Source organism: Anas acuta, chromosome 3 (genome assembly GCF_963932015.1).
Source record: "Anas acuta chromosome 3, bAnaAcu1.1, whole genome shotgun sequence".
NCBI lineage: Eukaryota > Metazoa > Chordata > Aves > Anseriformes > Anatidae > Anas > Anas acuta.
In genome coordinates this window covers 69741504-69756450 of record NC_088981.1, presented here as the reverse complement: position 1 = coordinate 69756450, position 14947 = coordinate 69741504, and the positions used below count along the sequence as shown (strand labels likewise).

At 41.2% G+C, this 14947-nt stretch overlaps 1 protein-coding gene across 1 annotated transcript in view; it reads right to left on the bottom strand.

Moving 5' to 3' along the window:
- LAMA4 (laminin subunit alpha 4) overlaps positions 1-14947 on the bottom strand; it is a 98459-nt gene that overhangs the window by 59033 nt on the left and 24479 nt on the right. Inside the window, exons 3-4 of the mRNA XM_068677676.1 lie at positions 6408-6532; positions 2807-2887 (exon numbers count right to left, since the gene is read on the bottom strand). Of these exons, the coding sequence (XP_068533777.1) occupies positions 2807-2887; positions 6408-6532 (206 nt within the window). The remainder of the gene's footprint in view (positions 1-2806; positions 2888-6407; positions 6533-14947) is intronic.

Here is a 14947-nt window from a genome sequence, read left to right as displayed (position 1 = left end):
GCTTTGCTTACTGCTAGCCAGCTTTGGTTTTCAGACAGTGATGAGCAAAAACTGCAAAGATTCCCATCAGGCCTACAGTTTCTGCCCTCTTATGAAGGCAAGATGATTTTTTTTTTTAATTTTCTGAAATACGACATTGAGTTCACTTGCCAGAAATGCAGTGACAGTTGCTCACATCCTCACAGATACACTCGTGGGCCTGGAAGTGAATGCTGCTTTTTATGACCATCTGACTCACTTTTATTAGCCATATCTCCTCATCTGGAGTAGCTGTCTAAAATAAATAGGAAATTTTAGAGTGTGAATAAATGTGTCAACTTCACTTTCTCCTTCCCTTTGCCACTGAGGGCATGTCACAGGTTTGGACTGTGGCTGGCCTCTTTTGAATGGTTGGTAGCATGTGGGAAGAGCAGGGATGGATGGATGGAAACATTGCTCCATCTCTGCACTTTATGGTCTGAAAAAGCAGAGGCCTGTGGTAAATGTCTTTTTCCTCTGTTGTATCAATAAGGGGCTCTTTGTTGCTAAGAATACTTCCTCTCCCTAGTGATTTATCAGCATTGTGGAAATACTAAAGCTGCTAAGTTAAACTTTGTTTCATCTTACAGCCATGTTTGCTTCCTGCAATTATTTGTGAGTAAAAAATTAACTTCCTCTTCACTGGCAATGCCAAAAGGACCTTTCTCATCTATTCACTTTGGACATTAAAGCATCATTCGCTCAATTATCTTTTTTAACTTTTGGGCACTAAGAAAACCTGGATTTCAGCTGCTACCACCTCAGTGCTTTATCGTTGTAGTCCAGGAGCAAATGTTGAACTGGGAGGTGTGTTTTCCCAGTTCCTAGCACAGGCTTTCCACTACACTGTCTACTGGCACACATTAAAAAAAACAGCTAGACTTGTGCCAAGTCCTTGGAGCAGCACAAAGGAACCTCCTACTCAAGCACCAGGGGAAACGGAGCGGGCTGTCTGCCAGGCACTGCCCAAGGAGTGTATCCGCAGCTCGCTGCCCCGAGGGAGGGCAGGGAGGGATGAAGGGCAGTGGGACCTTGCCTTCCTCTGCCCTGGGGAAATGAGCTGCTCTGTGGGATGCAGGAAGGGCAGGGGCAATGTCCCCTCTCATCTGGTGCTCCTACACTGCGACTGCTGCCAGCACCAGCAGCCAGTGGTGGTGATGCCCAGCAGCAGTGTGAACAGGGCAGGGGCTTGCTCTTTGGCGAGGGGACAGGGATGAGCAAGGCATCTCTCATTAGTCTTTGAAATGCTTTTTGTCCTATTTGTCACAGATGGGAGCAGGACCAGCAATCCAGGAGGAGGGAAGTGCCCTCTGTCACTGCTTGCCACTTACCCTAGCAGCTTGTCAAGGACTTAACCCAGTGACCAGGGCAGGTTGATTTCTTTCTGTAGCTTTTCCTAACCCATCTACGCAGCTTTGCCTTCCTTGAGACAGCTGCAGCGTGTAAGGCTGAGTAGTGGCTGTTAGAAAAGAAAGCTGCTGCCATTCTCTGCTGCTGCAATAAATATGCTGCTCATTTCATACAATTTGATTTGCTTGTAGTTTAGGATGACATTTTAATAACTATTAGGAAACCTCACTGACCTTTTAATTGTCTGTGTTATCCTTTGTGCACACATCTGACATTTCTTAAGAACAAAGGCATACAGCCACAGGCCTGGAAAGAAGGCTTTTTTTTTTTTTTTTTTTTCCCCACATTTTTGTGCCATCTGTCAAGAGGGCTTTCACTATTGCTGTCATTGTGCTAGTGCTGTGGAGGTAATAGGCTGACATTTTTACACCCTCTATAAGGGCAAAAGTCTTCACATATCTATCTATCTATCTATCTATCTATCTATCTATCTATCTATTTCCATCTTACCCTTTTCACATTGATTTCTCCTTGCATCAGGAGAAAATACCCTTTCTCCGTTCTCTAGAAAAGTATTATCTGAATTCAGACCTTGCCCATTAATGATAGTGGACTGAATTTTTAAATACTTCAGGGGCTTAAAGGAAAATTAAAGTGAAGCACTGAGAAATTCAGGGGCTGAGCTATCCTATACCCCTCAGTCTTTGTGTTCGATGATTTTTAATTTATTGGATGCTCAAGAAGAATTTTTGAATTATAATCACGTTTCTTCACTGAAACACTGTCCATGTGTGTCCATGGTGAGTAAGATAGGCCTTTACGAGACAGGAGAGCTATATTTCTCTGCATAGCTCCATTTATTTGTGTACTTTGTAATTTAGAAGATATTTACTGGAAATTGCTTGTGGGTATAAGGAAAAGTTGAAAAGCAGCACTGACCTGTGGTTGTTTGCTTTAATTATGTCTGTGAAGTACATTTAAAATTTAACCAAGAAGGAATCTGCTCATTAAGAATGTGAGCAGATAAGGTATTTTCTCTTTGCTTTTGAAGCATTTAATTGGCAGAAGCCTGATATCTTTTCAGAGCAGGGAATTGCAAGAGGCATTTTTGTGGTAGCAATTTTTCACTTCAGCTGCTGTTTCTGATTTGTATTTTGATTTGTAAGTTGTATTCCTTTTACAAAGATCACCACATGAGGGTATACAAAGTGCAAGAACTGGATCAAAATGCATCAGATGTAGAAGTCTGTCCTACCCTGAGATGTCTCCACAGCGAATCCTTACAGATTTTATTATGAACTGAATGAAATCCTTTGACAAACATGATTCAGTCAGATGAATACACATCCACAACGTTTCTCCCCAGTGTGCAAAGATTCCTTTGAAGGCTCCTGGACTTTGGCATTTTGACCAGTAAGTCATCCTGTTAGTTTCTTACCTTTCACAGTTAGGTCCTGCATAGTTTTCCTTACAGACACAGCGCACGCTTCCATTTTTTCGGTAACAGGAGTCTGCAAAGCTGGAATTTCATTAGAGTAAATCATTAGGATAGCAGGCAATGGCAAACACTTGGGAGTTTAACTTTATAAATGATGGACATTTGCTGTCAGTGCAAACTCTGGCTCTTGGTTCCTCACTGCTAATTTTTTTTTTCACAGGTATCCTTAAACTTCATATGTGATGTACACTATACTCCTTGTTTAGTCTTTTTAATGAGTATTGAAAGCACTAATTAGTGTATAACACTATGGAGCTATATAATTCCCAGATACATGTACATTTCTGTATTGCAGTGTAGATTGGAGACACCTTCAGGTTTTGTTTCACATGTTTTAGACCAGGGACTTGGATAAATATGTATGTCATGCAAACCTAATTGCTTCCTCTCTTGTATTTTAAGGGACATGATATTGCTTTTAAAAGACACTGCAGAGAGCCCTTCAGGAATTTAGACTCTGGAATGGGTACAGTAGTTTCCTGTGCAAATCCCACAATTTTCCTTAAATCTGATCTGGAAGTAGCAAGTGGAAAACTGAACTAATTGGTGCTGTCCTCATTTACAGTAATTGAGGATTCTCCATGGTCTCTCTGAGAAATCTGGAAAGACCCTGGGGTCCCTTGTGAGACCAACTTGCCCTTTAGTGATATTGATTGCAGTAATGTCTTGTGCTGTAATTTGCATTGTCATGATTCTAAACCGTTGATTCCTTGCTTTCTGATTCCTTGCTTTTCTGTTCAAGGTCTGTTCCCAGTACTGGGAAGCAACTGGCACACTAAGTGGCAATAGTTGTCAGCTGCAGGCCCACGATTTCTAAAATGGAGGCCCTGAGACCTGCAGCTAACATCCTGAGTGGTACCACCTCTGGTTCCTAAAGGGTAGTGTTCCCCTTGAGAAATGACAGCATCAAGACTGTAAGTCTGCATCCTCCTCTCTGTCTCCTGTTCCAGTATGATGCTGAGCTGTGCTGGGCAGCTGTAGCAGTTTGCATCCCTTTTGCACAGGATTTCAAAAGACTCAGAGCAATGGGAAAGAGCATGATCTACACACTACTTGTTCCAGGAAAAAGCTGCATTGAAAGGTGACAAGAATTGCTGCAAAATTTAATTTTCCATCAGCATTTCTCAGCTACTGGGACACCCAGGGTCAAATAAGACTGTGTCTGGGTCTGTGTTGTCTCAAAACATTTCATATAACCAGAGAGAACACAAAATGAGATCCTTCTCGCAGAATTCACAAATTGAGTTCAGTAAAGCTTTTATGAGAACATGTCAAGAAAATCATGAGAGTTTGGCAGCCTTCCTCTTTTTTTTTACAAAGCCTAATTCCTTCACGTAGTTATACAAACCGCATTGTGGATTTAAGTTATGAAATAAGACTGAAGCCTTCCTGAGATTTTGTATTTTTTGTGACCTCTTAGGGGAAGAAAAGGTCATAAAATTCCCAAAGGTTTAGAAAGAAGTAACATCTGCTGGACTGTGAAGTAATGCCCATCCCCCTTTTTTATTCCGAAGAGATGACATTACACTTCATGTGGTTTACTCCAAAAGTTCCCTGGACAGTAGACATGAAGATGGTCTGGCCAGAAAAGCTGATGACGCGCAGATGAATCCCAAGAACAAATATGTATCTGATGAGTCTGTCAGTTTACAGATTTGGTCACTTTGTCTAACTATTACAGATTCACTGGTTATTTCCAAAGAGAAACAGAGTTCAAAACAATAACCTTTACGTATTCTTTATTTAAGGCAATTAATGCTTCTCTGCTTTCTGCTAGAATTACTGTTTTGCCTTACTATACATGGAGTAGGACTAATGGAGGAAAAATACAAGAATAAGAAAAAATGGCTGGCCTTTGAATTTAGTTATGTAAGGCTGAATGTTGCTCAGTCTTTAATATTTGTGTTCCAGACCCAGCTGAAGGCTATTGCTGTGGTCAGGTCTCTGTCATGCAAGAAGCTGTACAGGAAACTTCTGCATGTTATTGAAATACAAGCAGAAGGCAAATTGTGTCAGGACACTATTTTAGATGTTCCCTTCAGGACTTGATTCCAAGGAAAACCCTGAAAAACTGAAGTGGATTTTTACAGGGATAATTCTAAAGGGGTGGCATGCAGATGTTGAAGCTTCCACATGAAGGCTCCTAGAAAGTCCTGTTCCCTATCCCACACTGCTGACCTTTTGGGTTCAGGGCTTCCTTATCTCTAGGAGCTCCTTATCTGTAGGGCTGCTTGTGCCTGGGGGCACTGCCACAAAGCCTGGTGGTCTGTGGGCTCAGGCAGGGTCTGGGCTCAGGCAGAAGCGGCCATGCTCTGCCAAGTGGCACTGCAGGGAGGAAGGCCTGGAGGTGTGCCTGAGCCACCCTGCTGTGTCCTGGTTGGGTTTTGGGAGCAGGCAGCCCAGGCTGTGTGTAGTTGGCAGTGCTACTCCTTATACCCATGTGGCTGCTTTGTGCCCAACAGGTTAAAAAAATCCCTTTTGCTAAGGAGAAAGCACTGCTTCCGACTGTTGTACTTCTACTATTTCTGGCATTACCTCTGCTACTGAAACTGGAGGAAGCAGGAAGCCTTGTCTGTGAGCACCCTCCCTCCTAAGCCTTTATAAATGTAAGCAAAAATAGGTTCTTCCCCTGTCTCTTGAGGGTTTTCTCTCTAACCTAGTCAAAGCTGCGGGTTTTCAACAACAGCTGTTCTCCACCCCATGGCTCTCCTCATGTCTGCAGCTCACCATGAAAACCAGGAGGTGACCTGTAGGACTTTGGCCAGAAAGGTTTTGTCCTGTTGCCAGTTTGGGCTTGTGCCACTGAGCAGGCTCATCCCACCTTAGGACTGGATGAGTAATGCTATAGCAACCACAAACAAACACAATAAGAAAATTCCCCCTTTGTGACAAGCCCCGCTTGGAAGTGGAATGGGAAAGAAATAAAAGAAAGAAAAAAAAAAACAAACACACACACAAGGGGAGTAGGTAGCTCAATTAAAAATAGCCTCAACCTATTGGTAAGTGTTTAATAGCATTTCTTCTGGGCCCTGCATTGCAATTTGCCTGGATGCCTTTCTTGTGGAGTGTGGAACTCAAGAAAGAGGAAGCTGATAATGTACCGTTCATCTGCACTACTGATGTGCCACTAGGTCTCCAAAAAGTGGTTACAGTTTGTAGCTTTTTGCTTCTTCAGAAGGCAAAAAATGGGTGACACCTGGATCCCGTTGGCTCATCTTTGGTTTTCTACTAGGCCTCAGAGCTTCTTTCCTGAAGGTGGCTGTGTGTCAGCTGTGTGGCAGCTGTGTGGCAGCATGCCTGTCGCAGAGCTCTCCCACCCCTTCCTTTTATCTTTCAGCTGAGTAATCTCTCCTACATAAGAGAGGGAGAACTTGAATTTGTTCATATATCAAATATTGTGATTATAAGTGGGAAGCCTTCCTATTTTCCTCTGCTGGGAAGGGCAGCAGCTTTGTCTCATGCACCCAGGCAGGGATGCTGCCCCCACCTTACAAAGAGCCCAAAGCAGCCCAAACCAAAGACAAACAAAGACTCTACATACTTGGCAGTTCCTGGCAGGGGACAAGGGCAAGGCTGGCAGTAGGTGGGCACTCCTCTGACAACATCACCGATGAAGCCGTCCGGACACTGATCGCAGTGCTCCCCTGTTGTGTTTCTTTGGCAGCCCTTCAGTGAAAAGAGAGAGAGTGATGAAAGTCAGATGAAAGTACTGCCTAGTTCAGAAAGAAATCATTTAGCTAAACACCTGGCCAAGCAGAATAGGGGTTTATGCCAGACCCCAATTCTTCAAGGAATCAAAGGATGAAACCAGACCCAGTATTAGCTAGGACAGCCACAAATAAAAATGCTCTAAATGATCACACTGGCCAGCCAGCAAATGCTGGCAAGGTGCAGGAGAGGACAAAACAGACATATGTGCGTGCTGGGTGCTGGAGCAGAAACAGCACCGGCTGCTGTCAGAGATGCCATGGGTACTCAGGTGTAGCGGTCAGCTTTGCTCTGAGTTGTAAGTGCCAGCAGGAAAGATCATTTTTGCTGCTATCAAACCAACATGAAAAATGTCTGATGGTAAATGCTGTCAACAGATTTCAGTCTAGGCAGGTTTCAGCGAGGCTGCTCCTTGGGCTCAATGATTGGAAAAGAGCATCAGGGGAATCTGCAGGCAAATGGTGGCTAATACACCATGTGGCTCTGATGCTTTTCTCCTGAGATGAAATGTGTTACAGTATCAAGGGATGCTTTATCATTATGCCATGTTCTCATCTTAAAGGAGGTCTGCTTAATGGTGGGAAGAAGTGGGAGCCTAACATATTTCTTTCTCATGCCAAACTACATTTGCAGTGGCTTTTCTATAAAATACAGAGCAACTGCACAAAATGTCGCTCACTTTCTAAGCAAATTTTATCTCTGCAGTCTGATATTTCTGAGGAAATATAATTCCTCATGCAGAGGAAAATCAGCCACTGGAGTTCCATGACAATAAATCAAGCTATGGTAACTTATACAGAATATTTATTTGAAAATATTTCATGGTGCTGGGTACAAAATTGTGCCTCTCAGATAACATACATACAAAAGTCAAATTTCTCTGTAAACAACACTAAATTGAATTCAGAGGTTCGGCAGGCCCAAATAAGCATTTTTACATCATTTAATTTAAAAATGGATACACACAGATGTGACAGGTTATGTGGGCTTTCCCCTTTGCACATGGCAATGCTCCCACCTTCATTTCAGTAAAATACCCAGAAGCTGCCATTGAAAACACACAACCCTCCAAATTCTAACTGTCTTGTTGAATTGCTTTTCAAAGAGTAGGAAGGGTGCAGAAGCACTTTTCTTTCTTGCAACTGTGCAATGGGTTTTGCAATATCCCTGAACGAGAACTCTGCAATGACACCACTTCTTACTGATACAGTACGGATGCAAACAGCAATGCAAAGCAAGCAAAGAGCCAGGTCCATGGCAGAAGTGTGCAGAGCACTGTGCAGTGCATATTTGCTGTGGTTTTGGGTTCATGTCCTTGATTCTCCTCTTCAGACCTACAAACAGCAGATCATGGAAGCTATAGACTGATGAATGTAATTTCCATCCCTGGTGAGATGACAGCATCTGTAATGAAGAAGAAGGTCTCAGCGTATGCAGCTAAGTACCATCTGAGTCAGGGAGTCCTGCTTCACTAACCTGCTGTATAATGGAGCAAATAAGCAAGTGTATGAAGGGGATCCAGAGGACATTTCCGGACTTTCAAAAAAGTCATCTAAATTGTCAGAGGACTTGAAGAATGTTTCTTTTGCAAATTGAAATCTGGTAAAGGCTAGGAAGCAAAGGGTCAGATGTAATGGTCACTTTTCAGAATGGGGAAGTCACTAGATCACCTAAGCTTTGGTCCTGAGACCAGATTTGTTCAGTATTCACCAGTGTCTTATGAATAGAGACCAAAAATGGTAGGGCTGTTCAGGTAGGAGAGAAAGGCCGACAGAAGAGGGTATTTGAGATATGTAAAATAAAGATAAATAAATATATTTATTTATCTTTTTTTAATTTATTTTTATTCAGTTTATTTATTAAAATAAATAAATAAATAAAATAAATAAATATTTTTTATTTATTAAAATAAATAAACTGAATAAACTGAATGCAGGACAATTGTTCACTCAAAATCTGTAGTACAGGAGAAGAAGAACACTCAGTAAAATTATTAGGAGACTTCACTTTTAGGAGGTTTGACTTTAAAAGGTACTTCTTTATCCAGAAGGTAAGAAACTTCTGCAACTTGCTGCCAGGAAGCAACAGTTTTTGCAGGGGTGAAAATTTCCCAGAGAGATTCATGGAGAATGTGTTCATAAATTAACACTAAGAGGATTCAGGATGTATGTATGCTATGTATTTATGTACATTAATGTTCCTTAATAGAGCAGCTGTGAGTGCTGGTGGAGTATGAAGCCAAGAGACCTGAGAAACAGGCCAGGCTAGATGTTATCCCCAAACAACACGTCCTGTTGCCACCACGGGAGACACAATGTTGACTGCAGAGACCTTTGGTTAGGCCTTGCAAGGGGACCTCTTATGTGGTGTTCCAAGTTGGCGCAGGTGCTAGGAAATGACTGTGGTGCCCCAGTTTCTCCTCCAACAGTCATTTAATCCCATCACAGAAGTCTCCAAGCTGTCAGCACCTGGTGGTGTCTGGAAGAACCGGGAAGTTGTGTGTCAGATTTTGGGAGCACTGGTGGTGTTTCACGCTGGGTTCTGTGGGCAGAGCTCCTTCAGTACCACCAGGCTGGGGGTGGCTGAGCTTAGCTTGCTGCTGTCCTGCTGAGCCAAGACCCTACAGATCTGAAACTTGCTTTCTACTCCAAACATGGTGTGTTCTTTGAATATAATAGTATGAGGAAAGAGGAATGAGGAAAGAGGAATGAGATTCAGGAAGATGTTTAATGAAAACAAATAGTTGTGTTTCACTTGCACATGCATGCATTGCTAAATGAGTTTTGTATCCCAATATTAAAAGTTTGGTTTAGTGGCAGAATTTTGCCCTGGCAACACTGATGGTTTGTTTTCATAAACCTATGTGCCAATATCATCAATCTCCATTGAAAAGCATCATTTTAGTAAAGGACAATCACTGTTGCCAGAGCACATTTGATGTTTTTTAGCCAATCTTCTTTATTTGAATCTCATTAAAGTCTCCCAGTTTGGACTTATTAATTTAGTTAGACCTCTTTTGATTCAAGGAGACTTTGTTTGTGTTGTTGCATTTTTCTAGTTACACAAAACCCATTGCACAGCAATTATTTATTTCTACAAAGCTATGATTTGGCCAGAGAACTCTGTATCAGGTAGAATAAGACAAGGAAAAAAGAAAATAAAGGTCAGTCTCTTTTTCCATGGATCTGTAAATGAATTAGAAATCAATAGTTGCAGAGCATAAACATAAACGCCATTAAAAAAATAGCTCGTGTTTGTCATTATTCAATGCACATGCAATTTTAATGCACCACAAGAAAGAGATGAGAGTGTGGGGATTGAGAGCTCAAAGAGAAAGAAGAAAACTGTATCTAAAGTGCTGGTGGAGGCCTCAGGTGGGCTGCATTCAATTGCAGCCTTTATCATGCTCGTTGTTCTCCCTCTGAGCAATTCACATCACCTTTCTTGGCCTCAGCTCCCCAAAACAATGTGTGGGTACTAGCAGAATAAATCCGTTATTGGTTCCCAGAGCTCAGACACTGATGTGATGATAACAGCAGGGCATCAGGGTAGCTGATGCTGCTCCTTAAATCTGCAGTGCTTTTCATCTTCTAAACTGAAGGGAAGTGCTAAAAGGCTCTTTTACCCCAAAGAACATTGTAGATGAGTGATGGAGGCACTTTTGAGGTTTTTCTCTAGTTAGTGATTATGGCGAAGTGGCATTATCTTATTTAACAAATCAGCTTTCCTGTGGATATTTAGAATTACAGTTTTACAGTGATAAAAGGTGTCCTTTTATGTTTTATTTTGTGTTAGCTTGGCATCTCCAACAAAGCTACTAACTACAGTAAGCCTATGAGACATCTCTGAAGGAGGGAGGATACACTCCCTGCAGCTCATGAGGGATCCTCAGAGCCGAGTGGGGCTAGTTTAGTAGTTTGAGATAAATGTTTTGCTTCTGAACTGGCCACTTTTGACTGAGAAATAATCATGAGATAAAAGAATGGAATTCCTTTTTTAGCATTCTTTGAGAAACTGGATTTTAAGGAAGTGCTTTGCTGTAAGGATTACAAGGGGTATTCTTGGTGCAAGTATTCATACCTGTTTTAGAATGAAAGGCATCATTTACAGTAGGTGTCATAAACCTGACTGCGTGTGTGATTGTTCACAGCCTTTTCTGCCTCAGTGATTTGTTCAAATGAATTCACAAAACTGTGAAATGTTTAGTAATATTCATGCCCCCCCCCCTTTTTTTTTTTCAAATAAAGCAACTCAGTATACATTTTTTCGTTTGTTTCCTTTGACAGACAAGGAAAATGGAAGTAAAGATCTCTAGAAAGTAGCCATTTAATACATCTTTTAGGACATCAAGCACTGAAGCCAGCAGAAAATTGCTGCTTGTCTTTGCACAGAACAGGGTGAGACATGATACAGTTATACAGCTCACAAAAACAGATACAGCTATGCAGTGAAAAGCATTGCAACAAAGCTATAAAATACTCTTTTTTTTTTTTTTTTTGGAAACTATGTTTGGAATTTACATTAAGCTAAAATTATATGCTTAATTCTTTCCATATGCCCATGTTAATATGGCCTTTATTTTCATTGAGCAAAAATAGGCAGAGGTGTCCTTTCTCCTTGGACAATCCGGTTTCAGAGGAAGTAATCTGATGTGATAACAGCCTGGTTTCTGAAAGCTTCTATATGAGGATATAGCACACCATCACTCATCTGTCATTACGCCAGCAGCAACTTATCATATGACAGAGTGGCTGGATTGTATTTTCCTGTGTTAAAAAATGCCTTAGTTTGACCTTTCCTGGTCAAACTGCTCTAGTCTCATGGAGTGCCATCAGTCAGGGTGAGCATTTCTACCTTGCCCTTACTGTAACCATCTGTATTCCACATATTCGCACATGAAAAGGTGCTGGTGTGTGTGTGTGTGTGTGACTGTCATCACTGAGCTCCTGCACTTCCCTGCAGAACCAGAATTGCTGTTCTGAGATCACGGAGCACTTAGTGTGATACAGTTCTGCTCTGTAAATATGCTTGTGCAGAAATAATATTGAAGAGTTTGTTGCTTCTCTTCAGGCAGGACAAGTAAAATTATAATTTGTCCCTCCAAAAGGCAAACATGCTTTTCTGCAAATGAATATTACTAAAAATCTAAGATGTGTGAATCTGTCCCACCTTAACTTAGGATCCTGAAGAGAGAATAGCTCATTTTAATGGTCTTCAAAGGCACTGGCTTCATTAAATGTGCCATTTAGGCAATTACTTTAGGAAGATTATTTCCTTGAAAGGCTAACACAGTGCGATTTAGGCAGGCTGTACCTCTTCCACAGGTAACTGAGACAGATGACAAATTTTCTGTGTACCCTCTAGAGTTAAAGGAGGAAGACAGGACCCGGCACAGAGTGATGCAGGGCACCAGTGTTAGGCATCTAACGTGGGACGGTATGGAGGCTTTCCAGGTCAACAAAAGTTAATACCCAGCCCTGCTTCTAGTGAGGCTAGTAAAGTGAACAAAATACTGCTACTAACAAAAATAAACCCTAAAAATATTGTCTGTGAAATCTGGAAGTACCCTCAAGCCTTGGTTAGGAATTCTGAATATTACTTTGCAAATGAAAGCAGTCATTGTTACAAGATAGCAAGAACTGATTCATTTTTTACTCCCTTATTTCTTGTTCTTCTTAGAGGCAGTTCTGTAGCAATTGTTAATGCAGAAAGATTGGATAGGAATAAATAAATTATATGTGTAGAGTGATGAAATTGGTTTATATTACTGTCCAGTCTGTCTGTATTTATTGCTAAGCCAGTAGAGATTGGCCTGAGGTATAGTTATCTGGATGTAGATTTAAACTTCTCCAAATCTGGGAGATGTCCTACAGAGCTGCTTAGTGTTGCACATGCCAGCATGCCAAAGCTCATTGCTGTCCCAAAATAATAATAGTAAAAAAAGGACTTCAGCATAATGTCTTGAAAGCCATGAGATTTACATGCTTTATATTTTTCATCTTTAAGGTTTATGATCTCATCCTTCTCTCTCCAGCCACTGTGGGTGAGCTGCAGTGTTAGCTTTCAAAATTTCATGGAAGAGATGAGACGCTAAGAAGAAACATTAAATGTTGTGCAACCTCTACTAAAGTGAAGACAGCTGACCACCTAAAATAATGAGAATAGCAACCCAACTCAGTTCTGAAACTTGTCTGGTTTGGGTCAGTGTGGCACATCTATTTCCAGGTTTTGGTTTGTAGAACTTGTCGTGTACTGAGTAAAGTAGAAGCTCAATTCTTGCCAAAAACACTTGGCTCTCTGCCTTCTCCATCCATCTCTTGCCTTAGATTAGTGTGAGAGCAAGGGCAACACTTCCTTGAAGTATTGGTCTGGCTTCCTACAAGCCTTGTGAAGAGGCAGTGCAGGGAAACTCATCACGTTAGTGTCGTTGTTGCAAGTTTTCAATAGTAAAACCATTAGGACAGCAAATATTCTATGTTAAAACAGAGCCAAGAGGGAGAGAAACTTCTCCATCTGAGGCACTGACACTATTAAACACTGGCACTTCTGACAACAAGTGTGTACAAAAACCCTCTGGACAAGGGCTGCATTTCAACACCAGACTGTTGTAGTTCTTGTTAACTTTCCAAAGGTGTATCACCTTGGACGCTATAGATAGACGCAGTCCATCTTTAGAAAAGGAAAGAGTGAGCTGTAAGCTGCAAGGCTCTTCATGAAGCCAGTAGTACCTAATAAGCTGGAGAGTTTTACTAGCTCCCTGTGGTTTTGTGCTCATGCTTGATGGATGCTTGTAGATCCACTGGCGGTTCTCCAGACCTGCCTTGGCAATCATGTGGAACATATTATCCTCTCAGGCAGAACTGCCAAATTGGTTCCAACCTTTCCACTCAGATGTAAACCCAAACACTAAAACACAAATCACTTACATGACAATACATTCTATTGTCGAGAATTCCATAAAAGGCTGGAAAGGATACCAGAGAATTTATCCTCTCCATCATTATGATTCGTTGGCCTTTCTTGTTATGAAAATGGTCTCTATCTACTTATCTATCTATTGATGCATCTTTTTTTTTTTTTTTTGTGTACTCTTTGGATGCCTTATGTACATACCGATCAAATATATGTAGCAGAGGATAACATAGCACTTGAAGTTTTGTAGGTAGGCACACACAAGCTGTAATGTTCTCTCCAGACTTACTGTTCCTGCTCTATGTGCCTTTATGAAGACCTAACCACAGAATAATATTTACCCTCCATTAATAGCAGTAACCACTTTCTGTGGTTATTGCACACTGATAGCTCAGTCCAACAAAAATTTTGTGAGGGCATCCAACTTTGCAGTTTTTTAATCCTTTCAGGCTGCCAATTCATTTTGCTGTGTTCTTCTGAAGTTACTGTCATAGTACTGTGCAGCCACCTCAGGTGACTTCCTTCCTAATGTAATGCAAAATTTTTAATATCGTAAAACCTGACTATGTTGCTAATGGCATATAGTATTAGAGCTCATTGCTTTAGGCAAGCTTTTTCACCTCTGTATGCCACTCATTTCAGAGATGATCATCATGGCTGCTGTAAAGTTCTGCTCAGTTTTCAAGTCATTTGAAGCCTGCTGCCATGGCTGAATTTTCAATAGCTGATCCCTCAACAAAGACACTCTAGAGAAATAGCTCAGCTGTGGGTTGTTGGTGGGGTAGGGTCTGGAGGTGGTGAAAGAGGCAAAATGTTCCCCTCGTATCTTCAGATCTTACTGACAGTAAACCTCATTGCTTGGGCTTTATGCAGGAGAAATGCACATCACTCTGTCAGCAGACTGCAACTTGTAGTTGTTACAGTTTGACCCAGTTATTACATGTATGAATCTTTCCAAAATCAAAAGCTACATGGTCCTACAAGTGACTTCCTTTTCCTATTTTAGCTAGGGTTGAGAAGGTTAAAATACTATTAAAATATCAAAATCTAAAATCAGTATTAAAAATTACTGTTTCTTCCCCCATCAGCCTTACATGCATTACCAGATAATGTATTTGAAATGAAGTATTATTTGACATCTGTATTATATTATATCATAAATGGAGTTTGCACTGTGTTGACTGCTCTTCTAACATGGGCACATTAAAAGCTGGGCTGAGTGGCTCTTCAGTTATAATCACAGGATGACGTGATTGATTTCTGCACCAGTTTTATGTGGACATCTATCCAAGAAAGTCTCTCTGCAATAATTTATTCTGTCTAGTTACCCAATGAGATTGTTGATTCATTGATTGTATCATTTGATAAGCTTTTAGAGACAAATGGGTTGGATTTACTCTCTATGAATAAGCTGAGAGAAATTTTAAAACAGGACCAGATGATAGATACTTATGTCAGCAG